At 55.8% G+C, this 26,264-nt stretch overlaps 1 protein-coding gene across 2 annotated transcripts; it reads left to right on the top strand.

The window, feature by feature from the left end:
• Positions 2,015-25,234, top strand: ITGA5 (integrin subunit alpha 5). 2 transcript variants are annotated; one of them, XM_001925252.7, is made up of 30 exons: positions 2,018-2,537; positions 9,126-9,256; positions 10,608-10,720; positions 10,863-10,983; positions 11,180-11,241; positions 11,332-11,377; positions 11,638-11,763; positions 11,965-12,009; positions 12,137-12,180; positions 15,423-15,479; positions 15,653-15,705; positions 15,991-16,199; positions 16,741-16,932; positions 17,159-17,204; positions 17,373-17,474; positions 17,664-17,719; positions 17,855-18,009; positions 18,296-18,433; positions 18,563-18,630; positions 19,214-19,364; positions 19,450-19,542; positions 19,690-19,769; positions 19,898-19,978; positions 20,081-20,186; positions 20,576-20,728; positions 21,860-21,946; positions 22,056-22,169; positions 22,784-22,885; positions 23,402-23,524; positions 24,130-25,234. In XM_001925252.7, the coding sequence occupies exons 1-30, from the start codon at positions 2,302-2,304 to the stop codon at positions 24,211-24,213; spliced, it is 3,174 nt and encodes a 1,057-aa protein (XP_001925287.3). In that variant the 5' UTR covers positions 2,018-2,301; the 3' UTR covers positions 24,214-25,234. The 2 variants fall into 2 exon arrangements, 1 of the variants encoding a protein (XP_001925287.3); XR_002343970.1 differs by having other exon boundaries at positions 2,015-2,537; positions 22,056-22,885; positions 24,130-25,227.

The following is a 26,264-nucleotide window of genomic DNA, read 5'->3' as shown; positions in this document are numbered from 1 at the left end:
TCTAGCTCATCACGAACTGGCCAGCCACATGACCTTGGACAAGTGTCTTCCTCTCTCTACACCCATTTCCTCTTCTGAAGGGGAGGCCTGGACTGATGACCCCTAGGAACCCCATCCTGGCTGATCTTTCTAAGCCAGCTTCCAGACCAGAAGAGCTGTGCCAGGAAGGAACCCCAAGTGCAGGCCTGACCCAGAGCAGAGAAAGGACGGGCCAGGCAAAGGCAGGCATAGAGTGAGGGAAGGCAGGAGGTGTTGGGGCCACTGGGAGAGGACTTATAAGGGCAGAGAGAGCCAAGAGAGGAGGGATATTGGGGAGAGTAGAGAAGCCAGCCAGAGAATGACTAAGGGGCTCCCGGTGTAAACAGGAGCAGGGAATGGACAGGGAGGGGGCCTGTTTGGCTTGGCCAAGGCTGGGATGGGGGGGGTGGAGTGGGGAGGAGGACTGGGGCAGGACGCTATGTCCCCTGTCCCTCACCAAGGCTCCTGGGAGGAGCTGAGTCACACCTCCCTCCCAGTACCCCTCCCCGCCCCCAGCCCAAGCTCCCAAGTCCTGGGAAAATCTAAAGAGCCTACGCCTGGGCTGAAAAAGGAGAGTTGGGTTCACATACACATGCTCTCCTAGGTTATAAAGAAGTCAAGCTCCAGCCTCTCTCCTCGCAGAGGGGGTCTCAGCCCTTGGCTTGAGTAGTTTTCACCTAGAAGTCACCTTGACTGGCAGGGCCGTACTTACGATCCTGACCCAGAGATTCTTTGAGCTCCTCGCCTAAGTAAAGGTCAGGACCTGCAGATGTGAGAGTGGGATGGGAGCCAGCATCACCCCACAATCTGACTAGCTGGCCTCTCTCTGGGGCTGCAGCTGGCTCTGGAGAGGGGCTTTTAAAAAAACAGCTGGGTGATTTGGGACAGGAAGTAGAATAGCAGAATGAGGAGACTCGTGGTGAAGGAAAAAGCATGGATTCTGGATACTTTGAGTTCCCCCAGCCAGAGTGGGATGGGGGACTGGGAAAGAGAAGGGGCAGGGTTGGATCTGAGGGATTGTTATTCTGGAAGGGGAGGAGTCCTGGAGGAAGGAGGCAGGAAAAGGGCTGGAAAGGAGCAGAGGTTAGGAGAGAATCTAGGCCCCTTGGTCCCCCTCCCCCAGACTAAGATAAAGACCAGAATCCTGAAAGGTGATCTCATCACGCAGAGCCAGAGCTGGGGGAAGGGCTGGGCAGGGGTCACTGCCTTCTCTTGCTAGAATCCCTTCCTCTACCTCCACAGGGAATCGAGGGGGAATGGGGTCCTGGGTTCCAGCTCCCAGAGCCTATAGACAATATAAACTAAAAGTTGGGCCCTTCTGCAAGACACCACCCCATCCCACTCCACCCCTTGTCACAATTCTCCAGCTTTGTAGGAATCAGGCCAGTTTGATCAAGAAGACAGACACTGAGAGGCCAAAGCAACCCCCTGCCTGCCACTACGAGGTTCTTGGTCAGCTCCAAGATTGACCCGATCTGATCAACTCCAGATTCTAGATAAGGACTCAGCAGAAGTTCCATATCCTACAACCAAAAAGGGGGAGGCCTGGACCAGCATCCTCCTGGTGAGTAACCCCAAACTCCTGGGTTTTCAATTCTAACAGCTGGGGGAGAGGGGAGTGGGGAGTGGAACTCGGGGAACCAGGGTAGGTCCCGCATCAGCCCAGGCTGACTGGGAGCACTCTGCACCTCAACTCTTAGTCCGAAACCCGGCTGGCTGGAACCCAGGCACCCCGTGGCCCCGGAAGGCAAGGGGGAATCCCAGTTGGCCAGATGCCAGAAGTGTCTGTCTCTTTAGACACCGAAGTCTCCTCCCTGAATTAGTGAGGGAGACCCCACACACATGTACACACTCCCTCCGCCCTCCAGAGGTGATTCCTTTCCTCATTAGGAAATTCTCCGCTCCCTTTTTCCGACTCCTTTTCCGAGCGTTTACGTTGTACATCTGGAAAGGAGGCGGGAGGAAGGAGGGGGGAGCGGGGAGAAGGAGGGGGGAAGAGCCCAAACCCGCCCAGTCTGACCCAGTGCAGACAACCGGCCTCCAGCTGGGGCTGGGGCGAGGGAAGTGGAGAGGTGCGGCCCCCCCACGCCCCTTCGGGGTGGGGGGCGCGGGCTCAGCGTTCCAGGGACCACGGGAATTCTCTCCCTCTCGCCCTCCCGGCAGGCGGGGGAAGGGCTCAGCCGGGAGTTTGGCAAACTCCTCCCCGCGTTGAGTCATTCGCCTCTGGGAGGTTTAGGAAGCGGCTCCGGGTCGGTGGCCCCAGGACAGGGAAGAGCGGGCGCTATGGGGAGCCGGACGCCAGGGTCCCCTCTCCAGGCTGTGCAGCTGCGCTGGGGCCCCCGGCGCCGATCGCGTCTGCTGCCGCTGCTGCCGCCGCCTCTGCTGCTGCTGCTGCTGCTGCCGCCGCCACTCAGGGTCGGGGGCTTCAACTTAGACGCGGAGGCCCCAGCAGTGCTCTCTGGGCCCCCGGGCTCCTTCTTCGGCTTCTCGGTGGAGTTTTACCGGCCGGGGACAGACGGGTGAGTTGAGGAGGGTTGGCGGCAGGATGGCGGGGGCCGGAGGTGGGGGGGCGCCTGGAGACTGGGGGCGCGGCTGGAGTCTGGAGGGGACCGAGGCTAGAGTTTGGGAGGCGGAGTTTGGAAGGACTAGAGCTGGAGTTGGGGGCCCGCGCTGGAGTTGGGGGCCCGCGCTGGAGTTGGGAAGGGACAGTGGCCGGCATGGAGGGGAGCCAGGAGTTTGAGAGCGATTAGCGGGGAGACACGTGTAGGGTGGGGAGAGGACACGAAGCTGGAAGCTGGAGAAGTCTAGGCACGGGTCTGGGGCCAAGAGAGAAGAGGGCGCGTGAATGGAGAGCAGAGGGTCTCTGGCTGAGATCCCTGAGCTGACGGGGACCGGAGGTGGATGGGGACGGAGAAGGGGCGCAGGGGCCAAGAAGGGCTTTTTGAAGCGCTGGAGAACCCCAGGAGGAACGGGGAGCGAACGGATCGAAGTAGAATGGGCTGTGTATTTATTGGAAGAAGGGAGTCGGAGACTCGGGGGGGGGGGTCCGGAGGTTAAATGGGGGCTGGCCCATCCTCCCCTCCCCCCTTCAACTCTGACCGGGAAAGACCCGGGAGGGGGACGGCGGCTCCCTCCACTTTCTCCTCGGTCTCCTACTCCGCCCTCCACCCCCCATCTCCATTCAGACGAGAGGATCTGGGAAGCTGGGGAGAGTCCCGGGACCCTGGTACTGGGGGGCTGGGGGCTGGCTCAGCCAAGGGGCGGGTGCTCGGATGTGTCGGGAGGGGTGTGTGTGCGCGCGTGGAGGGGGGTGGGTGGTTTCCCTCTAGCTCTTGGAAGGAAGGGAAAAGCTGATTTCCTGTATCCTGTCGGCTGGAGCTGAACTGAGACCGGGACTTCTGGGGCTGGGGTCGGAAGCTGGGGAGACGCAAGTTCGTAGGGCCTAAGAGAATCAGAATACAGGACGTCAGAGCCCCGGGGGTCTCGAAGGAGAATCCTCATTCCCAGCTCAGCAGGGTGACAAGCAGACCGGACCCCGAGTGCCAGGAAAATGGGGAGCCCACAGACTTGGGGAAATGAGCCAGGCAACCGGAGAACAAGGGTGTTTTTTAAATATGGGGAGGGGGAGTAAGAGGGAAAGGAAGCTGCCCCTGGGCTGGGATCAGGACTCCCAGGTGCCTGATGCAGGACCCATAACTGGAGGCTCTTCCCCCTCCTCTCTGGGCTCTGAGCTCCCCACTGGTCCCCACCCCCCCCAACCCCTCGTACCGGATTTGATAGGACCGCTCTCTGAGGGGAGCTGTTTTTACACATGATAAAGCTGCCAGATCTCCACTCATTTCCTTTCACTTTTGGAGAAAAGGGGTTAATCTAGGTAATTCAACTGGGGAGGGGGGGCGAATTTCTCCTTTGTCTGAAGGACTTAAGGATGGGAAAAAAGAAAGATAGTTAGGTCCCAGCTGTTGGTTCTGGGCTAGTCAAGGTCCCCACCCAACCCCCACCCCACCCCCTCTGGCCTCTTGCCCAAACCCCATTGCATCACCCTGTCCTGGAGCCTCTGCCAGGCCTGGCCTCCCCCAGGCCCCCTCAAACTGCTTACCACAACCCTAATGGAGTCGAGAAGACCTGAGGAAGGGGAGGGTATCTTCCCCCACATCAGGATATCCAGTTATCTGGCTCTTAAAACTTCCTCTTACCCCACCCCAACCGCCACCTAACACGAGTGTCATCTCCCTTTTCAAACACTCCTCAAAAACATCTGGACTTCCACACACACCCGGTTCCCTAGGTGTCTCTCTGGCCCCTGGCCTGATCCTAGGGTCCCCAAAGCCCTTTTCTAAAACGGCCCAGCATTCTCATCCCCTCCCCCTCCCCCTCCCCCTCTGCTTATCTCTCTGTCCCTAGAGAACCCAGGTGTCCAGCGTGCACACCTCCCCCTCTCATTTTCTCTTTACAATGCACTCTTAGAGTAGGGCTCGGAACATTCCACCTCCCCAGTGACCTCCCTTCCACCACAGCTGGGCTTTCAACCCCCTCCTCCCTGCAGGGGACAAACATAGCCACACACCTGGGGCCATGGCTAGAGAGGGGAGGCCTTGGTGGTCAGGGCCCCCTGCTTCACCTCTCAAGGTGGAAACCGAAACAGCCTCAGAGGCAGGATAAGCACACGAGAGGTTTCACAGTAGGAAAGGGCCAGGTTTGCAGTCAGGCAGAGCTGGGTGTGCATCCACCATTCCCTTGTTCTTTGTGTGACCTGGGGTGAGCTCCTCAATACTTAAATCTTGGCACCTGGACTTCTCAGAAGAATCATCAGACACTGGTCTGAGAACGAAATGAAATATGTGTATAAAAGGTGCCTGGTCCCTCGAAAGTGATCAGTACGTGGGAGGCATGATTTTTATAAGGTCGCTCTTTTCCTTTCTGGTTCTCCCCTCCTCGGACACCACCTAGGGTTTGGTTTGGTTTGGCCACGTCCACGGCATGTGGAAGTTCCCGGGGCCAGAAATCGAACCCATGCCACAGCAGCGACCCAGGTTGCTGAAGTGACAGTGCTGGCTCCTTAACCTGCCACACCCACCACAAGAGAACTCCACCACCTAGTTCTTTGTCTAAGTTTTTTCCCCATTTCTTGTTTGCTTATAAAATGTGCTTATAGCAATGACAGTAGTAAGAGTCCCTCCCATTCCTTAGCACTTTCCTAGCACTTTTTTCTGTGGGATCATGACCAAACTCCTTACGTTAGGCAGACAGAGCGTATTGCTTTGCCCAAGACATGAGCTTGAAAGGTGCCCCAGCCTTAGCCCAGCTCCTTGGTCCCTTGTGGTACTGCCACAAGTGGAGGCAACGCTTCCTTTCCGGCCAGCCGGGCATTTCCCTAGAGAGCAGTGTCTCCTGTGGCCTGGCCCCTGGCAGCTGTAGGACCTGTAGGAGCTGAGTCCCACCCACTTGCTACTCTCCACCCCCCCAGCTTGTCAGGCCAACAGAGTCAAACAGTAACCATGTATTGAACAGGAACTTGGTTAATCAGAAGCCTGGCTGAGGAGATAGCAGAGGGGAGACGAAGGGACAAATTGGCAACAGGGCAGACCCAGAACACTAGCCCAGGTATCAGGATTCCTGGCTTCTGGTGCTTATGTTGGAAAGGCTTCTGAGTGACCCTGGCCATGTTACTTAACTTCTCTGGATTTAGTTTCCCCATCTGGATAACGAGGACGTGGGATTAGGTCAGCAGTATTTTTATTTTTTTATTATAGTTAATTTACAATGTTGTGTCAATATCTGCTGTAGTGGCTTTTTTTTTTTTTCCTGCTTTTCAGGGCCACACCAGTGGCATATGGAAGTTTCCAGGCTAGGGATGGAATCGGAGCTGTAGCTGCCAGCCTACACCACAGCCTCCGAAACTCGGGATCCCAGCCATCTGCGACCTACACCACAGCTCATGGCATATTTATTTATTTGCCTTTCAAAATTCAAATGCTGTCTTGCCAGGGCATTCTATTTAAAACAGAAAAGAGCTTGTTCTAAAAGAAGATGGGGAGGAGTGTCAGGACCCAACTGGCCTCCTGTTTCTCCTTATGGCAGCCCTGAGGCATCGACAAGAAAGCCTTCCAACCAGTGGGTGAACTCCATGGTACCTTCCAGCTGAGGCAGCCTGGGTCTCCAAGAACCACCTCTAGAATTTCAGGGTTCTGAGGCTTCAGAACAAATTATGGCAATTATTTCTTCCCTTGGTTTCTATCTTTTGGAAGCCTTTATCTGCAAAACTGCCTTTAGGAAGGAATAATTAATTCCTTTTTCCTGTTTTCTTTCTTTCTTTTTTTTTAATCAACTAGAAATTAGAACAAGAAGACATCTGTAGCTGCCAATCAGAGCTTCTGACCAATATGAGATAACCAGGTTCCCCACATGAGTTGATCTAATTCCAGCCCAAAGCAAATACACTGGAAGTTTTAATTAGCCTGGGCTGCCTTATCAGGTATATGCATGCTTTCCGTTAGGCTTTCCGAAATATTGAGAATAGTTCAAGCACGCTCCATTGTTACCGTCTTGGATCCCTAGTAGGGCCCAGCTGCTACAGCATCTGGGAAGCAGGAACTAGGAGGGGGAGAAGAAGGATAAGCTGGGAGATGTGTCTTCCCCGACACCGGGCTCCTTGTTTGGCATGTGAGGGAGGGTAGTATTTATTGGACTGACGTGGGGGAGCTGGGAAGGAAGGGCCACTGCACCCTCATGAACAAGCCATGGGTGGCGCAGGGCAGGTCTGGGTCTGGATCTGTGTTCCTCATCTGCGCGCCAGATCCCCTGAACCTTCCCACAGCCCCAGCATGTGCCCCCAGCCCACGAGCTTGTGGGCTTTATAAGCCTTGTAAGGCCCCTCTCTCAACTTCCCACCCTACGGAACTCCAAGCTTCTCCCTCAGGCCACCCCAGGAGCACTCAGGCTCAGCTGCTCCCCAAGAGCAGGGAGTGGTGTGAAAATTGGGGGTGGGAGCAGGATCTCTTAGCAGCCTATGCTCTCCTGGAAGAATATCGGGGCTCTGGAAGACTTTGAGATAACCTGTTCAACCTCTTTACCTAGGTGAAGAGTGAAACAGTATTCCCAAGTCCACACTGAGCTAAGACCTAAGCTAGAATTCCTTCTCTTTTTATTTTTAATTTTGAATTTTATTTTTGGCCGCACCTTCATACAGAAGTTCCCAGGCCAGGGACTGAACCCTCACCACAGCAATGATAATGCCAGGGACTGAACCCTCACCACAGCAATGATAATGCCAGGTCCTTAACCCACTAAGCCACCAGGGAACTCCCTGACCCATAATTCCTGTACCGTAACTGTTTTCTGGGGCAGACCCTGCTACCACTGGGTTGCACCCCTCTCTCCTGCCCTAACCCTGGACCAATGCAATCTCTCCCCACCACCAACCTCACCTACTAGGCCTGGCAGCTGACCAGGTCACTGTGCCTTGAGTAACTAGCTCCCATCCCCCAGCTGAATATACTGCCTGAGTGAGAGGGGTGGGGCCCAGCAGGCGGGTGGGAGACAAATGGCGAAGTGAGAGGTTGGAAATAGCCAGGAAGCCACAGGCAGTAAACATTTCCTGTCCCCAGGGTAACCAAGGCTGGCACCCCAACCCCCATCACTCCAGGAGCTCTCACTCCAGCCGCTTCTCCTGCTCCTCTGGAGCCTGCCTTCTCTCTCCATCCTCATCCTCTGGCCCTGCTAGACTGCCCTCACTCCCGGCTTCAGTCCCTTGCAGATGCTTCCTCTGGTGCTCCCATTCCCAGGCCTCTCAGGCCCCACCCCTCTCACCCCTCTCACCCCTCTCCTACCCAATGCATCTGTTGTTGTCACCCATCCTGTCTCCTGTCCTGTCCCCCTGTCACACACACACACTCGCTTTTGTGACCTCTGCCGTCACCCCGACTTGGGCACTCCTGGTTGGTTGATGAAGGGACCCACGGATCGGGGAAGGGGTAAGTGCCGGGAGCACTGGAATCTGAAAAGGGCCAGAAGCCAACAGAGATAGAGATGCCCAAGATCTAAGCTCAACAGAGAGGCCCTTGAAACCAAAACCAAGAGAGCAAGCAGTCATAGGGCCAGAGGGACAGAGGGAGAGGCAGTGCCAGAGGTAGACATGGAGGAGAGCGGAGGCCAAGGCTGGCAGGGACACTGGTCCAGTTGCCTGGCTGCCAGATGCAGTCCTCATGGGAGACTCTGGAGGAGAAAGTCCGGAGGGTTGACAGCTGCGCAGAGAGCTGGGGACCCAAGAGTGATGGAAGCAGAGCCAAAGGCAGGGAAATCGCCCAGGACCTTAGCTCGGACCACCCCATTACATCGCCCCCACCCCACCCCAGCAAAGGCAACCTTCTCCTGATTATCTCAGGAGGAACAAAGGCACGGTGTCCAGAACTAAAACCCCAGTTCAGACTCCTTGGGATGGTGGATGGGAAAGGCGTTCAGAGGCTAAGACAGAGACCCAGCCAGGATGGGGAGGTCCCACCAGAGCCCCGGATGAGGGCAGGCCCAGGCCCAGAGGAACAATCTGTTTTCACCATCCTCCAGCTCCTGTCTCCACTTCTCCTGCTTGATTTCCAAGACTCACATTTTCCTCCTACACACCCCAGGGCTGGGCAGCTGGGCAGCTGGACGCCAGAGTCTTGTCCAGAGAAGGGCTTTGGCTTGGGAGGAGAGGGTCCAGACTAGGTAAGAGGACCCTGGGTTTCTAGAAGCTGTGCCTCCAGTCTTGGCAGGTCCCTAAGGGAAATGGAGAAGCTGGGGTCTAGGCCCTCTGGTCCCCACCTTTTCCCAGAACTGATTCTGCCTCCTCCTTCTCATAACGGGGAAGGTGGGAGAGGCGAGAGTCGGGGAAGAGGGGAGGGGCTATGTTAGTGACAGCGGCACATGGGGACCGCCTGACTCCAGCCTGTGCCTCTGGCATGTGTGGCATCTTCTGAGATATAAATACAAACCGGGGGGCATCTACCCCACCCCCCAGCCAGCCCCTGGCCCAGGGGCCTGGGTCCTTCCTGCCTGGGAAGATGAGGAAAGCTAGGAGCCCCCCCCCCCGCGCGCCACCCCGTGAACCGCCTCTCGGTTCCCCTCCGCAGGGTCAGCGTGCTGGTGGGAGCACCCAAGGCTAACACTAGCCAGCCGGGAGTGCTGCAGGGCGGTGCGGTCTACCTCTGTCCCTGGGCCACCAGCCCAGCACCATGCACCCCCATTGAGTTCGACAGCAAAGGTAACCCCCTCCGCAGGTCGGTGAGGTTCAGGGCGGGACGAAGGGGTGGGACTGCGGCGGAGGGCGGGGCCTGGGCAGGGTTTGGAGCGAGAGGCGGAGCCCAAGCGGTTCCAGGGCCTCGCGCTCCGGGACTCTGGGACTCTAGCTCCGAGCGAGCAGGAGCAGCGGTGCAGCGGCTCCCCGTGGCACTCACACCCGGTTCCCAGTCCAGCCCAGCCCAAGGAGGGCGGGCATGATTCAGAAACATGTGGCTCTCATTTTCCCTGAATCACCCACAACGCAGGGAAGCCAGGGCAGCAACACAAAGACAAGGAGAGTCTCAGAGACTCTTCTATTCATTTAACGAAGCCCTGACTAAGTGATAATGCATGCCAGGCTCTGCTGGTGCTGCAGGGGATTGAAACATGATGAAGCCACCGCCCTCAAGGAGCTTAAGGTCTGGAGTAGATGCAGAGATGGATGGGAGGAAGATGGGCGAGAAATAAACAATAATAATAGCTAACACTTCAAGAGCACTTGCTATGTACTGGGCAAACGCTGTAAACACTTTGCATACATTAAGGCACTTCATCCTTTCAACGGAGGCCTGAGCTATTATTATCCCCATTGTATAGGTGAAGAAACAGAGGTTAAGTAGTGTGTCTAAGATCTCACACCTAGTAAATGGTGGAACGAGGACATGAACTTGAGCAGACTGGCTCCAGAGATAAACTAGGGTGAGGGCACCAAAAAAAGTGAGCCTCAAAAGATGGAGACCATGGGGGGTGGGAGGGCAGTGTCAGCTTGTTCAAGGGACTGAATTTTTTAAAAAACCTGAAAGGCAGATGAGAAGCAGAGGAATAGAAAAGGCTGTCCTAGAGAGGGCTTGGGAGGAGAAAGACAGCCAGACAGACAGATGTACACAGAGAGAGAGACATGGGAGGCAGAGATCCAGAGACAGGAGAAGGGTCAAGGACATAGAACAGGTGCTGCTAAAGAGACAGACCCAGGTACAGACAGGGAAGTACAGCCAGAGGGTTGCCCTCTGGGGAAATATCCATTCTTCCCCATCTCACCACCAGCATCTTTGTGCCCATCCTTGTGCCAGCCAGGTGAGGAGGCAGGCATACCGGGGGAAAGCAACTCTAGAAACCCCAGGTTCTGCGTGTGCATATATGCACATGGGCATGTATGCATGTGTGCAGGCGAGGGTGAGTCAGGCTACACCAAGCCAGTGCTTAAAGACCCTTCCCTCCTATGAGTCGTGGGTTCAGGGCTTGCAAGTTCTTGGGCGTCCCTGGGCTGAGGGCAGGGGCTTCTCCAGGGCTCCGCTGCCCATGGCTGGCGTGACTCCCCTTCTCACTCCCCCAAGGCTCTCGGATCCTGGAGTCCTCGCCATCCAGCCTAGAGGGAGATGAGCCCGTGGAATACAAGTCCTTGCAGTGGTTTGGAGCGACGGTTAGAGCCCATGGCTCCTCCATCTTGGTGAGGGCCCAGCAGGCTCAGGGGCGTAGTGGGCTCAGAGGGACAGTGGTTGATGATAGGGGAGCACGGTGGGGGGGTGGAGGGAGGGAGGAGAGGCCCAGTTGAACTAAACCTGGAGCCCCCTCCTCCTGTGCCCTCCCAGGCCTGTGCTCCCCTCTACAGTTGGCGCACCGAGAAGGAGCCGCTGAATGATCCCGTGGGCACCTGCTACCTCTCCACAGACAACTTCACCCGGATTCTGGAATATGCACCCTGCCGCTCAGGTAGGACAAGAGAGGGCCGGTGCCCCTCCCCTGTCTCCTCTGTGAGTCCCCACAGCTCTGCCCCCATTAGCCTTGATGCTCACTGTCTGGTCCAGGGAGGTCCTTTTTTGGTCCCCTCTCCCACCTCCTCCCCAAGCTCCCTGTCCTTTGCTGCCTGACCCATCTGAGCTCCTTCCACCACCTTCTCCCCTCGCAGATTTCAGCTCGGCGGCAGGACAGGGCTACTGCCAAGGGGGCTTCAGTGCCGAGTTCACCAAGGTGAGAGGGTGATCTGGGAGGAAAGGGGCTGTGGGTGGTGGACACGTGGGGAATCAGGGCCAGATGTGAACTCACCTTCCCCCCCCACAGACCGGGCGTGTGGTCCTGGGTGGACCGGGAAGCTATTTCTGGCAAGGTGAGACTGCCCATCACTATCCTTTTGTCCTCCTTGCCCAGCCTCTCATCCCTCTCCCAGCTAGAGGTCACCATCCCTCCCTCCTCCGGCCCCGCCCCAGCTCTTCTGTCCCTTTCCTGAGACTAACCCATCCTCTCCCACCATCCTCCACGAGCTTCCTTCCTTGAACCAGACTTCGGAAGTCCTACCCAGTCAGCCCCCAGGGTCCCCCTTCCTGCTACCTCTTCCTCCGGCCATCCCCTCCTCATCTCCTTCCCCAGGCCAGATCCTGTCGGCCACCCAGGAGCAGATTTCAGAATCCTATTATCCCGAGTACCTGATCAACCCGGTTCAGGGGCAGCTGCAGACTCGCCAGGCTAGTTCCATTTACGATGACAGCTACCTGGGTGAGCTACCAGGGCTTGGGAGCTATAGGGGGAGAACTTCTGGGGCCCTGTCATCGCTCGCCCCTCGCTTCCCTTCTCCTACTGCCCCCTGCCCTCTATGCCAATGAAGGCCCAGTAGGGGTGGGGAAGGGATTGAGGATGGTCCAGGGAAGACGGGTCCCCAAAACAGGAATACTAATATCTGCCCACCCTGTCCCCTAGGATACTCTGTGGCTGTGGGTGAATTCAGTGGCGATGACACAGAAGGTGAGTGTGTCCTCAGGCTGGGGCCAAGGCTGGTTGGAGACCTGGGACCGAGGGCCATGGGAACTGAAACTGTTTGGCAAGCTCCCCTTCCCTGCCCTTAGTCTATAACTTTCTCTTCCCTTTGCAGACTTCGTTGCTGGCGTGCCCAAAGGGAACCTCACCTACGGTTATGTAAGGCCCAGCCCAACCCTTCCGCCTCCCCTCCGTTCCCCTCCCCAGGCTGATCACACGAAACCATGCATGACAGTTGCAGGGGGTGTACAAGATCAGGGAGTTCCTTGGTGGCCTCAGCTTTGTCACTACTGTGGCTCAGGTGTGGCAAAAAAAAAAGTGGCTCATAGGAGTTCCTATCGCAGCACCGCGGAAACGAATCTGACTAGGAACCATGAGGCTGTGGGTTCAATCTCTGGCCTCGCTTAGTGGGTTAAGGATCTGGCATTGCTGTGAGCTGTGGTGCGGGTCACAGACACAGCTCGGATCTGGCGTAGCTGTGGCTGTGGTGTAGGCCGGCAGCTGTAGCTCCAATTCAACCCCTACCCTGGGAACCTCCATTTGGCGAGGGGGCAGCCTTACAAAGCAAACAAACAAACAAACAAAACACAAGTGGGTCAGAACACCAGCTCTTGGGTCAGACCAGTGTTCAAGTTCTGACATTTACTCTGGATGAATCAGTCTGTTATTCATTCCTACCCCCCTACATCCCATAAGAACCTGGAGTCTGCATAACCTCTCTGAGCCTCATCCGTCTCTATATAATGGGATAATAATAGCTCTGACCTCACAAGGCTCTTGTAAGGATGAAGTGAGATAAAGCACGTGAAGGTACTTCATGAACTGTTAGGCAGTGTACAACTGTAGTTGTTATAATTAGACCATGACAAGTGCTTTCAAAAGGACATAGATAAGAATGTCATTCAATTACCAACATTTATTAAGGCAAGGTAAGAGATAAGAAAATGAATAAGACATCATACCCTGTCTCATAAGGTGCTTCTAATCAAGCGTGGAAGATAAGACATCCATGAGATTGTAATCTAACATGCAGCCCCTATTCACGAGCCCCTCAGCACATCAGGTCCTGTCCACTCATGATTTCTCTTCCTCACAACAAGCTTATCGGGATAGATATTACCGTTCACGTTTTACACATGACAAAGCTATGGCTCTAAGAGACCAAGTAAATTAAGATCACCCAGTTAGTAAGTGGCTGGATAGAGATTTAAAACCAGACCTGGGAGTTCCCTGGTGGCTTAGCAGGTTAAGGATCCGGCATTGTCTGGGGCTGTGGGTTTGACCCCTGTCTTGGGAATTTCCGCATGCTGCCCCTGTGGCCATTTGTTTTTGCTTTTGTTTTTGTTTTTTGTCTTTTCTAGGGCTGCACCTGGGGGCATATGGAGGTTCCCAGGCTAGCGGTCTAATTGGAGCTGCAGCTGCCAGCCTATGCCAGAGCCACAGCAACATGGGATCCAAGCCACATCTGTGAGCTACACCACAGCTCACAGCAATGCTGGATCCTTAACCCACTGAGCAAGGCCAGCGATCGAATCTGCAACCTCGTGGATCCTAGTCGGATTTGTTAACCACTGAGCCACAACAGTAACTCCCCCTGCGGCCATTTGAAAAAAATTTTTTTTTAATTGCGAAAAAACAAAACAAAATAGAAGTTCCTGTTGTGGCTTAGCGGGTTATGAACCCAACAACCCAACCATTTTCCATGAGGATGTAAGTTTGATCCCTGGCCTCACTCAGTGGGTTAAGGATTCAGCGTTGTCACTGCAGTGGCAGCTCAGGTCACTACTGTGGCACAGGTTCAGTCCCTGGCCTGGAAACTTCCACATGCTGGGGGCAAGACCAAAAAAACCCCCAGGTCTGTCCTATTCCAAAGTCGGCATCCTTTCTCCACTAGGATAAATGTCAGAAAAGTGGCTACGATGATATAGTAGTTTAGAAGAAGGAATAACTCCCTTTCTAGGGTATGGATGGATCAGAAAATGTTCTATGAAGGATCAGTAGAGATGAAGAGAGGCACCATCCTAGGCAGGAGCATGAAAAAAGGCATGGGGAGTTCCCATCGTGGCTCACTGGTTAACAAATCCGACTAGGAACCATGAAGTTGTGGGTTCGATCCCTGGCCTTGCTCAGTGGGTTAAGGATCCGGCATTGGTTAACGATCTGGCGTTGCCGTGAGCTGTGGTGTAGGTCACAGACACGGCTCAGATCCCGCGTTGCTGTGATGCTGGCTGGCATAGGCCGGTGGCTACGGCTCCGGTTAGACCCCTAGCCTGAGAACCTCCATATGCCGAGGGAGCGGCCCTAGAAAAGGCAAAAAGACAAAAAGAAAAAGAAAAAAGGCACGGAGGGAAAGGAAAATAATTCAGGCCAGTTTAGCCAACTCATGGGCTGATGGATGATGAGAATAAGGATAGGTTGGGCAAAAACAGACAGGTTGGGGCCAGATTCTCCAGGGCTTCAGAGGACCAGCCAAGAAGCTGAGACAGGGCAGTGGCTGCAGGGAACCACTATGGTGTTTCCAAGCCAGAGATGCCCTCACAGACTGGCCTTAGTGTAGTGGGTCCCGCTGCAGTCGGGGAAGGGAGAGGCCAAAGCAGGGGGAAGCCAGGGGACTCTCCAGAAGTCCTGGGGGTGTGGCTCACATCAAAGGGACATCAGCCAGGGTGGGGAGGAGAGCAAGGAATCAAGATTCTCTCGGGGCAGGGAGAGTTCCCCTTGTGGCTCAGTGGTTAAGGAACCCGACTAGCATCCATGAGGACAGGGGTTCGATCCCTGACCCTGCTCAGTGAGTTAAGGATCTGGCGTTGCTGTGGCTGTGGTGTAGGCTGGCAGCTATAGCTCCGATTGGACCCCTAGCTAGAAATCTCTATATGCCATGGGTGCAGCCCTAAAAAAGACAAAAAGACAAAAAAAAAAAAAAAAAAAAGATTTTCAGGGGGACTGGTAGGGTTCATCACTAAAGAGGGACATGGGGGAGACAGGCCTGTTTGTGGTTTGAGAGGGCTGGGGAGTGAGGCCTCAGTCATTCCACTAATAATTATTGAGTGTCTTCTGCTCACGAAGCACTACTTTAGGCTCTAGGGAGAAGGCAAAGAGCAAACCCAAGCTCCTTCCCTCACTGATCTGACGTTCTAGGGGGCAGACATGGACAGCTGGCAGATGAGTATGAAATCTGTCAGGGTAGTTGATGGGCCACATGGAGGAAAATTCCGTAGCAGCCCTGGGATGGCACTCCCCAGGGTAGAGATGGGAATATGAGGCAAAGCAAAGGAGGGAATTAGGGGACAAGTGGTCTGTGTCTCCAAGGAACGCCTGTCCCTGGGTATCCTGTACCCATTTGTCCTCCACCTATGGGATGGTCTGGGAAGCCGGAACCAATAGGTGTATCTCCTCGTCTCCAGGTCACCATCCTTAATGGCTCAGACATCCGGTCCCTCTACAACTTCTCAGGGGAACAGGTGAGGCCACCCCCCCATACCCCCCCACAACAACCCAGCTTGGTCCTCTGCCAACCAAGCCCTGGCCCAGAGCCAATAAGCTGGGCTTCCTGGAGTCCCTGACCCCACCCCCCACATGACCCCATCCATGGACCCCCTAGTTCTGACCTACTGGCACCCCTTCTTCCCCCCAGATGGCCTCCTATTTTGGCTATGCAGTGGCTGCCACAGACATCAATGGGGACGGGTGAGTAATGGAAAGGGGGCACAGCCCGGTGCCCTCCCCAGATCCAAGGGGTAGGAGAGACAGAGAAAATGCAGGAGAATTTTTCTCTGGATTCCCCTGCCTGAATTCCCTCTGCTCGGGGCAAGGAGAGCGCTGAGAGCCAAAGACCAGAAACCTCAGCTCTCTCACTTGGGTGGCAGGGAGCCCGGGATCCAGGAAGCCTGGGGTCTCCTGGATCTGGGATTGAGTGGCTCTGGGTAGGTGGCAAGCAATGTCTCAGGATGCCTGGGTTTCCTGTACCCCCAGGCTGGATGACTTGCTGGTGGGGGCGCCCCTGCTCATGGAGCGGACAGCCGATGGGCGGCCGCAGGAGGTGGGCAGGGTCTACATCTACCTGCAGAGCCCGGCGGGCATGGAGCCTGCACCTGCCCGGACCCTCACTGGCCACGATGAGTTTGGCCGATTCGGCAGCTCCCTGACCCCCCTGGGGGACCTGGACCAGGATGGCTACAATGGTAAGCACCAGGGGCACAAGGTGACAAGGGGGAGTTGGGGGCTGAGTCAAAAGGGGTGGGAGGGGCGTGACAGATAAGATAGAAACCCACGGGAGTTCCCATTGTGGCGCAGAGGAAACGAATCCGACTAGTGACCATGATGATGCGAGTTCCATCCCTGGCCTTGCTCAGTGGGTTGGGGATCCAGCATTGTGGTGAGCTGTGTAGGTTGCAGATGTGGCTCAAGATCCCGCTTTGCTATGACTGTAGTGTAGGGCAGCAGTTACTGCTCCAATTTGACCCCTAGCCTGGGAACCTCCCTATGCCACGGCTGCAACTCTAAAAAGAAAAAAAATAATAAAGATAGATACCCAAGACTCCCAGTGACTTCTCCAGGTGTGTCAATGTTAATTCCAATGTCTAGATTTGGGGACTTAAAGAGATAAGAATCCTGGGAATGACAGATGGGGAAAATAGGATCCCAGGTCCTGGGGTCTGGTGGTAGAGATCTGGGCTCCCGGGTTCCTCGTCCACTGACTGGTGTGTGCCATGTGTCTTGCAGATGTAGCCATCGGGGCTACCTTTGGTGGGGAGAACCGGCAGGGAGCAGTGTTTATATTTCCTGGGGGCCCAGAGGGCTTGGCCTCTAAGCCTTCCCAGGTTCTGCAGCCCTTGTGGGCAGCTGGCCACACGCCAGACTTCTTTGGCTCGGCCCTTCGAGGAGGCCGAGACCTGGATGGCAACGGATACCCTGGTGAGTTGTGCCAGAGCCCCCTTTCACCTTAGAATTCCCTCGTCACGGACCCCCTTTCCCCTCTAATGCACGTTCTTAAGCTCCTGGGTGCACTTCTAGGGTATTGCCACCAGGTGGCGCGGTCCTCTCACGCCAGCTTCCTTGAACAATGAAACTAGAAGGGGTTAGGAGGGGATGATCCTGATTTGGGACTTGCTGTAAGGGGTAGTTTCTTGACTTCTTGCAGATCTGATTGTGGGGTCCTTTGGTGTGGACAAGGCTGTGGTGTACAGGTATGAAGGGCAGGGGGCCACCCGGGAGAAGTGGGAACTGGAGGATTTCTCAAGAGGGCCGAGTTTGGGGACGTGTACAAACCGGGATCCAGGGGCTTGGGCATCAGCTTCCTGTGCTCAGGTTTCCAGGGAGTCTTAGTTCTTTGACCCCATGTCCGCTCTTGGCAGAGGTCGCCCCATCGTGTCTGCCAGTGCCTCCCTCAGCATTTTTCCCGCCATGTTCAACCCAGAGGAGCGCAGCTGCAACCTGGAGGGGAACCCTGTGGCTTGGTGAGCAGGGCAGGCGATGGCGGAATGGTGTCTGGGGTACCTCATCTGTGCCCGGAGTGGGCAGGGAGACCGGGTCTGTGGAAGGGGACAAGTGGGGCTGTCCTAGTCTGAGTCTATCCGGGAGGCAGGTGGAGGCCAGGGTACCTGTTCCAGCTGGACCCACCAGCTTTCCTTTGGGTCTTCCTCCAGCATCAACCTCAGCTTCTGCCTCAACGCTTCTGGAAAACACGTTCCTGACTCCATCGGTGAGGGAGATTGCGTGACCCTCTCAGGGCCTTGGGACAGGCAATGGCAGGGCGGGGCGCCCGGGGACCTCTTTTCTCTCTGGGTAGATTGGGAGGGAGAGGCAGCTCCTCCTTAACATGTGCACCTGGCTGCAGGCTTCACGGTGGAGCTCCAGCTGGACTGGCAGAAGCAGAAGGGAGGAGTGCGGCGGGTGCTGTTCCTGGCCTCCCGACAGGCCACCCTGACCCAGACCCTGCTCATCCAGAACGGGGCTCGGGAGGACTGCAGAGAGATGAAGATCTACCTCAGGGTATGGCCCCGAGGGCAGGGTGGCCACATAGAACCAGGGGTCCCGCCTGAAGGGAAAGAGACTGGGAGATTCCAGTGAAGGGCTTGGGACTTTGCAGGGGAAGGGGACCTTTCCATCAGAGGCCCTGGGAACCAGGCTGCCTCTGAAGCAATGAGCATTCAGGTGGAGTTTGGCCACCTGAATTCTGGAGGGCCCTGGGGGGACGAAGGGAGATGTGAGAGGGTGAGGAACAGAGCCACCACGTCCCCAGTGTCCCTTGACTCTGAACCCTCTCTCCTGGCCCCAGAACGAGTCAGAGTTCCGAGACAAACTGTCTCCAATTCACATCGCTCTCAACTTCTCCCTGGACCCCCAAGCCCCTGTGGACAGCCACGGCCTCCGGCCTGTCCTACATTACCAGAGCAAGAGCCGCATAGAGGACAAGGTGAGGACAGGGTGGGGACGCCGGCTCAGGGGAGAGGGGCCTGGGCTCCTGGGGGCGGGGCCCTGGAGGGGGGAGGCGACAGCTCAGGAGGGGGTCACAACCCCCCCTCAAGGCTGCCCTGCTCCCCAGGCTCAGATCCTGCTGGACTGCGGAGAAGACAATATCTGTGTGCCAGACCTGCAGCTGGAAGTGTTTGGGTAAGTGAAGGCTGACGTCCAGCTGCAGGATTCCAGATGCCAAAGTCTCATAACAGGACACGTGGAGCTTGGAGGCACCTGGCACATGAAAAAGTAGAATAGGGACGTATTCGCTCACCTCCTGACCTTGGGAAATGACTCAGCTTCGCTGAGCGTCAGCTTCTTCATCCAGATAGTGGGAAGGACAGCATCTATGCCTCTGGCTTTTTGGAAGATGAAATGAAATGATCTATATAAAGCATCAAGGAGTTTCCCTTGTGGCTCAGCGGGCTATGAACCTGACTAGGATCCGCAAGGATGCGGGTTCGATCCCTGGCCTCACTCAGGGGGTTAAGGATCTGGTATGGTTGTGGCTATGGTGTAGGCTGGCGGTTGCAGTTCTGATTCGACCCCTACCCTGGGAACCTCCATATGCCGCGGTGTAGCCCTAAAAAGCGAAAAAAAGCATCAAGCACAGTGCCTGCCATAGTGTCGGGACTCAGTGAATGGTATCTAGTGTTACTATATTATGATGCTCATGGCCCATCGTCCTGGTTAAGGGATTCATTCCCGCAAGGACCCTGACCTTGTGTGTCCCCTCCAGGGATCAGAACCACGTGTACCTGGGCGACAAGAACTCCCTGAACCTCACTTTCCATGCCCAGAATGTGGGTGAGGGTGGCGCCTACGAGGCAGAGCTTCGGGTCACGGCCCCTCCAGAGGCTGAGTACTCCGGACTCGTCAGACACCCAGGGGTGAGAGGGGACTCTCAGGCGGGGCTTGGGAGGAGACCCTGCCAGCGGGACACCAAAGCCTTACCTGCACCCACCTCACCTCCAGAATTTCTCCAGCCTGAGCTGTGACTACTTTGCTGTGAACCAGAGCCGCCTGCTGGTGTGTGACCTGGGCAACCCCATGAAGGCGGGGGCCAGTGTAAGTCTGGGACAGGAGGGGGGACCTGACGGGACAGTGACGGGCTCATCCAGAGCAGAGCTGTGGCATCGGGAAGGAGGGTTGCAATTGGGAGGTGGCATATGCCCAGTCTAACGGCCCCCTTGTCCTCCCTCCCTGTCCCACCAGCTCTGGAGTGGCCTTCGGTTCACAGTCCCTCACCTTAGGGACACGAAGAAAACCATCCAGTTTGACTTCCAAATCCTCAGGTAGGGAGTGCGTGGTGGGGCCAGGCTGTGGCTGCGTGGCAGGGGTGGGGTGGGGGAGGAGTCTGGTGCAAGCGGGTTCCTTCCTGGCTGGGCCCCAAAGGCGCTTCAGTCTCCCCTCCATCCCACAGCAAGAATCTCAACAACTCGCAGAGCGAAGTGGTTTCCTTCCGGCTCTCGGTGGAGGCTCAGGCCCAGGTGTCCCTAAACGGGTCAGTGCCCAGGCAAAATGGGGCGTCTCTGGGCGGGGAGGCAGATTTCTAGAAAAGGGTGCCTATGGGCTGCTCTGTCCTCTAAACCCTCCTCCTCTTCAGGGTCTCCAAGCCCGAAGCAGTGATATTCCCCGTGAGCGACTGGCATCCCCGAGACCCGCCTCAGGAGGAGGAGGATGTGGGTCCTGCCGTCCACCACGTCTACGAGGTGAGGAAGGACAGAGCCGGGAAGCGCCAGGGCCAGGGTGCCAACGGGAGTGGGGGGCGGGGCCAGAATGAGTGACAGGAGGGAGGAGCTAGTATGAGGGACAGATGGCCTCCGACCGACCACCGCAGGGGAGAGGGGAAGCAGCGGGAAATGAGAGGTAAAGGCCCGGGCAGGGTCAGTGTGAGGGACGGGCCAGTCGAGGAGCTTAGAAGGAAAGGATGAAGCCGCCTCCCGGAGCGCTGGCTGGAGAGGATCCCTGCACGGTGAGTTCCTCCCTCACTCCTGAGATGGCAACACGAGGCCGGGAAGGGTGGGCCATGGGACCCGGGGCTCAGCAGGGCAGAATCACGCCCTCCCTTCCCGCGATAACTGTACTCGCCTCTCCTCAGCTCATCAACCTGGGCCCCAGCTCCATTAGCCGGGGCGTGCTGGAGCTCAGCTGTCCCCAGGCTCTGGAAGGTCGACAGCTCCTCTATGTGACCAGGGTCACAGGACTCAGCAACTGCACCACGAGTCACCCCCTCAACCCACAGGGCCTGGAGGTGAGGGGCCTGGAGACCTGCCTGGGGGTCAGGGGACCAAGGCTGAGGGGGTTGGTTGGGAAGGTTGCTCTGGGTCTGGAAGAGCCAATAAGGATGTGCCTTGAGCTAGGACTTGGGCCCCTGGAAAGGGTTCAGAAGGCCCTCGGATATCTTAAGGCCCTGGGAGGGAAAAAGACTTATGCACTGCACCCCTGTCTTTCTGCCCGAAGTATCCTTCCCTTACTTCTTGCCCTGGCACACTCCTAGGGCCCAGCTCAGTGGCACCTCCTCTAGAAAGCCTTCAGATCCCCTCCCCAGGGCCCCAGGGCCCCAGGGCCCGTTGTAATGTTCATTTACTCATCAACGACGTTTAAATTAAATGAGTGTTGTAGGCATAGGAAATATTGCACCAAGCAAAACTCACAAGGTCTCCACTGTCATAGAGTTGATGTTTTAGTGTAGGGTCTTAGACAATAAAAGTTAAAAAGAGAGCGAGGTGTTCCCGTTTGCGGCTCAATGGAAATGAGTCTGACTAGTATCCATGAAGTCCCAGGTTCGAATTCTGGCCTCGCTCAGTGGGTTAAGGATCCAGCATTGCCGTGAGCTGTGGTGTAGGTTGCAGGTGCGGTTTGGACCTGGCATTTCTGTGGCTGTGGCGTAAGCCAGCAGCTGCAGCTCCAATCTGACCCCTGGCCTGGGAACCTCCATATGCCGCAGGTGTGGACCTAAAAAGATGAAAAAAAAAATTAAAAAGAGAGAGGAACAAATTTTGAGAAGCACAGGGCTAACCTGCCGGGGTGGGGTGGAGCTAGGAGCCTAAGTTGAGTCTTCAGGGAAAATCTCTTGAGGGAACAGGTGAATTGAAGCATGAAAGACCAGTTTGTGAAGAGCATTCCAGACAGAGGGAACAGCCAGGGCAAAGGCCCCAAGGCAGGGATGGGCCCCTAATTATTTGACACCTCCTTGTAAGCTCCAGGGACTTAGTCCTACTCGTTTCCACCGTTTGAATGCTGAGTTTGGTGCCTCGCCATGGCAGGTGGTCAGTTGCACGGATGGAAGATCAGGTCAAAGCTGCTCTGGCCCCCAGCTGCAGCCTGACTTAGACGCTGTAATGAGGTGGGAGAGGCTGCTAACATCTCTTTCCTCTTCCAGCTGGATCCCGAGAGTCCCCAGCACCACCGGCTGCAGAGACGGGATGCTGCTAGCAGGAGCCCTGCCTCCTCGGGCCCTCAGATCCTGGTAAGTCGTCCTTGGCATGTGGCCTGGGCCCGAGTGTTCAGTACCTGTGTGGATCCTCAGAGCCACCAGAAGGGCAGAGCACCGGGTTCAAGCCTGCGCTTTCTTCCAGAAATGCCCGGAGGCAGAATGTTTCAGGCTGCGCTGTGAGCTGGGGCCACTCCATCGGCAAGAGAGCCGAAGCCTGCAACTGCATTTCCGCGTCTGGGCCAAGACCTTCCTGCAGGTGAGGGAGCCTCACCTCAGTCCTGACCCCCGACCTTCGGGCTTGTCTGGAATGACCTTCCCTTTCCCCACGGCCCTGGACACTCCCTTTATTGACCCGGGACCCAGGCGGTCCCGTTCCCCTCCCTCACCCTTGTTTGGACCGGGCTGTGTGTTCTCGGCGCCACCTAGTGGCCATACTGGTGACCGACAGCTTCCTTTTCCTGGCCCATTCAGAGTAGGGAGGGTTGAAAACCAACACCAGGGGGCAGAGAATGATAGAAAAACCGAGGGGGAATATGAATCCGTCGTGGAGAGGCAAGCAGATGTAGGAACAGTAAAGAGCAGTCATTTATTAAGGGCACCCTTTGGGCCAGGCATTGTCCTGGGTGCTTAACCCACATGAATGATTCAAAAAAAAAATTTTTTTTTTTATTGAGCATACTGTTATTATAAATTATTCAGTTATAACTATTCGGTCACACATTTATCATCTCATATAAGAAGCATAGAGAGAGATTCAGGAGCGAATGAGTCCAGAATAGGGAAAAATCATAACCTGGGCCAGACCATGGGGAGCCCTATATCCTCTGGATGGCAAGAGGGGCTGCCCATAACACTTTCTCCCACCCACAGCGGGAGCACCAGCCATTTAGCCTGCAGTGTGAAGCTGTGTACCAAGCCCTGAAGATGCCCTACAGAATCCTGCCTCGGCAGCTTCCCCAAAAGGAACTTCAGGTGAGTCTGGGGCCAGAGGTCTGGGCCCAGGGAGGTAGAGTGCTAGGCCTGGGATGTGACAGGGGCCGGCCTAATTATGGTCATGAATATTTATTGAGCTTCTACTATGTGCCAGGCACATGCTAGGTCCTGGGATACAATGATCAGCAAGATAGACAGGGCAGGGAGAACCTAGTGTGACCAGTGCCCACGTGTTTATGGGAATACATCATAGGGACGCTTGAACACAAGTGTGTAGAGTCAGGAAAGGCTTCCTGGAGGAAGAGATGTTGAAACGAGACCTGAAGAATAAATCGGATCTACCAGGCTAACTAGTCAGGAAAGGAAGGTTCTCTGGGGAGAGGGGATTAGCAGGGGTGGAGGCCCCAAAGTAAGGGACATTTTAGGAATTTGAATTTTGAAGTTCAGAATTCTGTTCGCCCAAGATGGCAGGGGAGAGGTGGGTCTAGGTCCACTGGCAAGTAGGGCAGGAAGAACTAATGGCTTTTCAGTGACCTCTCCTGGCTTGCTCCCCAGGTGGCCACAGCCGTGCAGTGGATCAAGGCAGAAGGCAGCCACGGCGTCCCGCTGTGGATCATTATCCTAGCCATCCTCGTGGGCCTCCTGCTCCTGGGTCTGCTCATCTATATCCTCTACAAGGTCAGCTACATCCCACCCGACTTGGCCACTCTCTCACCAGGTTCTGCTCCTGACCCAGCCCAGTCCCAAACATCTGCCTCCAGATCGGTTCTCCAGCCACATGCCCCCACCTCTCCCTGGCCACGCACATCCCATCCTGACACTGCCTTTAGGATTTTCCTTCATTCTACGGCCCCTGGCTTAGAAAGAGTTCTCTTGACTCAAGCTGCTAAGTTTGCCCATACTTTCAAACTCAGTGTTACTCACAGGTGGCCAGCCTACGGCATTTGTGCTGTCACTTCTTCCAGAACCCCATGATCATACCCTAGAAGTAGCCTCAGAATCCTTTTCACTAATAGGCAGTGAGACTTAAAACTTGACTGCAAGCCTGTTTGCCATCCCTGGCTTAGCTGGGGCATTTTTATGGCACCAAAGCAGCCCCAACTTTAGCCCTCCTGGCCTAGTCCGCCTGTTGGAGAGGCGGTTTTAGCAGGCTGAATTTGGGCCCCTTTTGTAAGATGGAGAGCTTGGCAGCACTGAAGTCACCTCCATCCCCTCTTGGGATAAGATCTGGGGAGAAGTGGGAACCAGAGTATCTCAACTCCCCCTCCTTTTCCCCTCCTTAGCTCGGATTCTTCAAACGCTCCCTCCCATACGGCACCGCCATGGAAAAAGCTCAGCTCAAGCCTCCAGCCACCTCTGATGCCTGAGTCCTCCCGATCCCAGACTCCCGATCCTGAAGGCCCAGTCCCCCCACCCTCAGTCTACTGACAGGGAGGAGGCTGGGCGCTTCCTGAAGGTGCTGAGGGCCAGGGAGAAGCTCCTCTCCCCAGCCCGGAGACATACTTGAAGGGCCAGAGCCGGGAGGTGAGGAGCTGGGGATCCCCTCCCCCCATGCACTGTGAAGGACCCTCGTTTACACACGCCCTCCTCATGGATGGGGGACTCAGATCCAGGGACAGAGGCCCCAGCCTCCCTGCAGCCTTTGCATTTTGGAGAGTTTCCAGAAAACAACTTGGAACCAGAACTGGGAGATCCAATCCCAGTTCTCTGGCCCACATGTGCCACCAGGACTTCCCGTCCAGCTCCAGCCTGCAAAGATCTGTCCTCAGTCTTGCCAGAGATCCGCAGGATGCCCCCAGCTAAGAACCTGGGACCTGGGGAGCGAGACATGGCAGCTCTGGACAGCCCCCACCCTGGTGGGCCAACAAGGAACACTAACCGTGGATGGTGCCCCAGGCCCAGCTCAGGACAGATCCCACAGCAGATTCGACGCTGGCCCAGAACCACTCCAAGGGGAACTCTAAAAGGGCCAGATCGAACCTGGGGTTGATCTGGGCCCCAGACTCAGACATTGGTAACCTAAGTAGGCAGAACCAGGACTACATCTGAGCCTGCTCCACACCTGGGCCTGGAGGCCCAATCCACTTCTGACTCAGGAGAAGTCAGCAATTGCCCAGGACCCTGAAGGGGCTGTGATGGCAACAGATCTGGAACCTTAACCCTGGCCAGAGGCAGGCCCTCCCAGTCTCCCGGAGAAAGGGGGAGCCCGCCGTCCCGGGCCTGTAGGATTTGGGTTCTGCCCGCCAGCTGCACTGACGCTGCCCCTCCTCTCCCTGCCCAACCCTCCCCTCACCTCGGCTCCGGACACCGGGGACTTATTTAAACTCTGTTGCAAGTGCAATAAACCCGGCCCGGTGCCCCCACTGACCACGGCTGGAATTTCTCCTAGCCCCACTCTTTTCCAGACGCTTCCTGGAACCAGACCACTTGGTGGGTGGGAAATGCCTGGGTTTCTTGCAGCATCTTTCCACTGGGAGCTAGGAGTCTGATCCCCAGCAACTGTGGAATTAGTCTGGGGGGGCTCCCTTAAATGAAAGAGATGATGGAAGGGGTGGAAAAAGGGCTTGACTCCTCTGCCCATCACCCAGCCCCACCGGATCTGGTCCCAACACCTCCAAGAAGGGAAAAGGAATCCCTACTCTTTGGGTTTGAGGATTAGGGAAGAACGCAAGGGGGGGGGATCCAAGTTGAAGGTGGGGGAAGATGGTCTGGAAGACTCACCCAGGCTTCCCTCAATCAGAATAATGAAATAGGCTGTAAGAAAAAGCCACAGAACTAAATGAGAAGAAAGCCAATTAGGTTTTTGTTTTGTTTTCATTGCCCATTTTATACTGGTGGGTCGAGGGAGTGTTAAATAGTTTATGTACATGATCTCAATTTCTGTCAATAATCCTGTGATTGATTCCCCTTTACACAAGGGGAAATTGAGGTCCAGAGAAGTTATGTAACTTGCCCAAGGTCACACAGTCAAATTCATTGCCTTGCTTGATTGTGCCAGCCCTCATCTTAACCAACATGGCTTAGGGTCAGGTTTTTTGTTGTGTTGTTGTTGTTTTTGTCTTTTTGCCTTTTCTAGGGCCGCTCCCTCGGCATATGGAGGTTCCCAGGCTAGGGGTCTAATCGGAGCTGTAGCCACCGGTCTATGCCAGAGCCACAGCAATGCAGGATCCGAGCCGTGTCTGAGACCTACACCACAGCTCACGGCAACGCCGGATCCCTAACCCACTGAGCAAGGCCGGGGACCAAACCCGCAACCTCCTAGTTCCTAGTTGGATTCGTTAACCACTGCGCCACAACGGCAACTCCAGGATCAGGTTTTTGAAGAGAAATCAAAGTAAGGGGATGCTTCAGGCTCCTCTGTCGCTTCAAGGCCTGTCCTAATGTCCAGCAAGAGGACAGAGAGGTGCAGTGGTTAACG

This window comes from Sus scrofa, chromosome 5 (genome assembly GCF_000003025.6).
Source record: "Sus scrofa isolate TJ Tabasco breed Duroc chromosome 5, Sscrofa11.1, whole genome shotgun sequence".
In the NCBI taxonomy this organism is placed as follows: domain Eukaryota; kingdom Metazoa; phylum Chordata; class Mammalia; order Artiodactyla; family Suidae; genus Sus; species Sus scrofa.
This window is presented reverse-complemented; position numbering and strand designations above follow the sequence as displayed.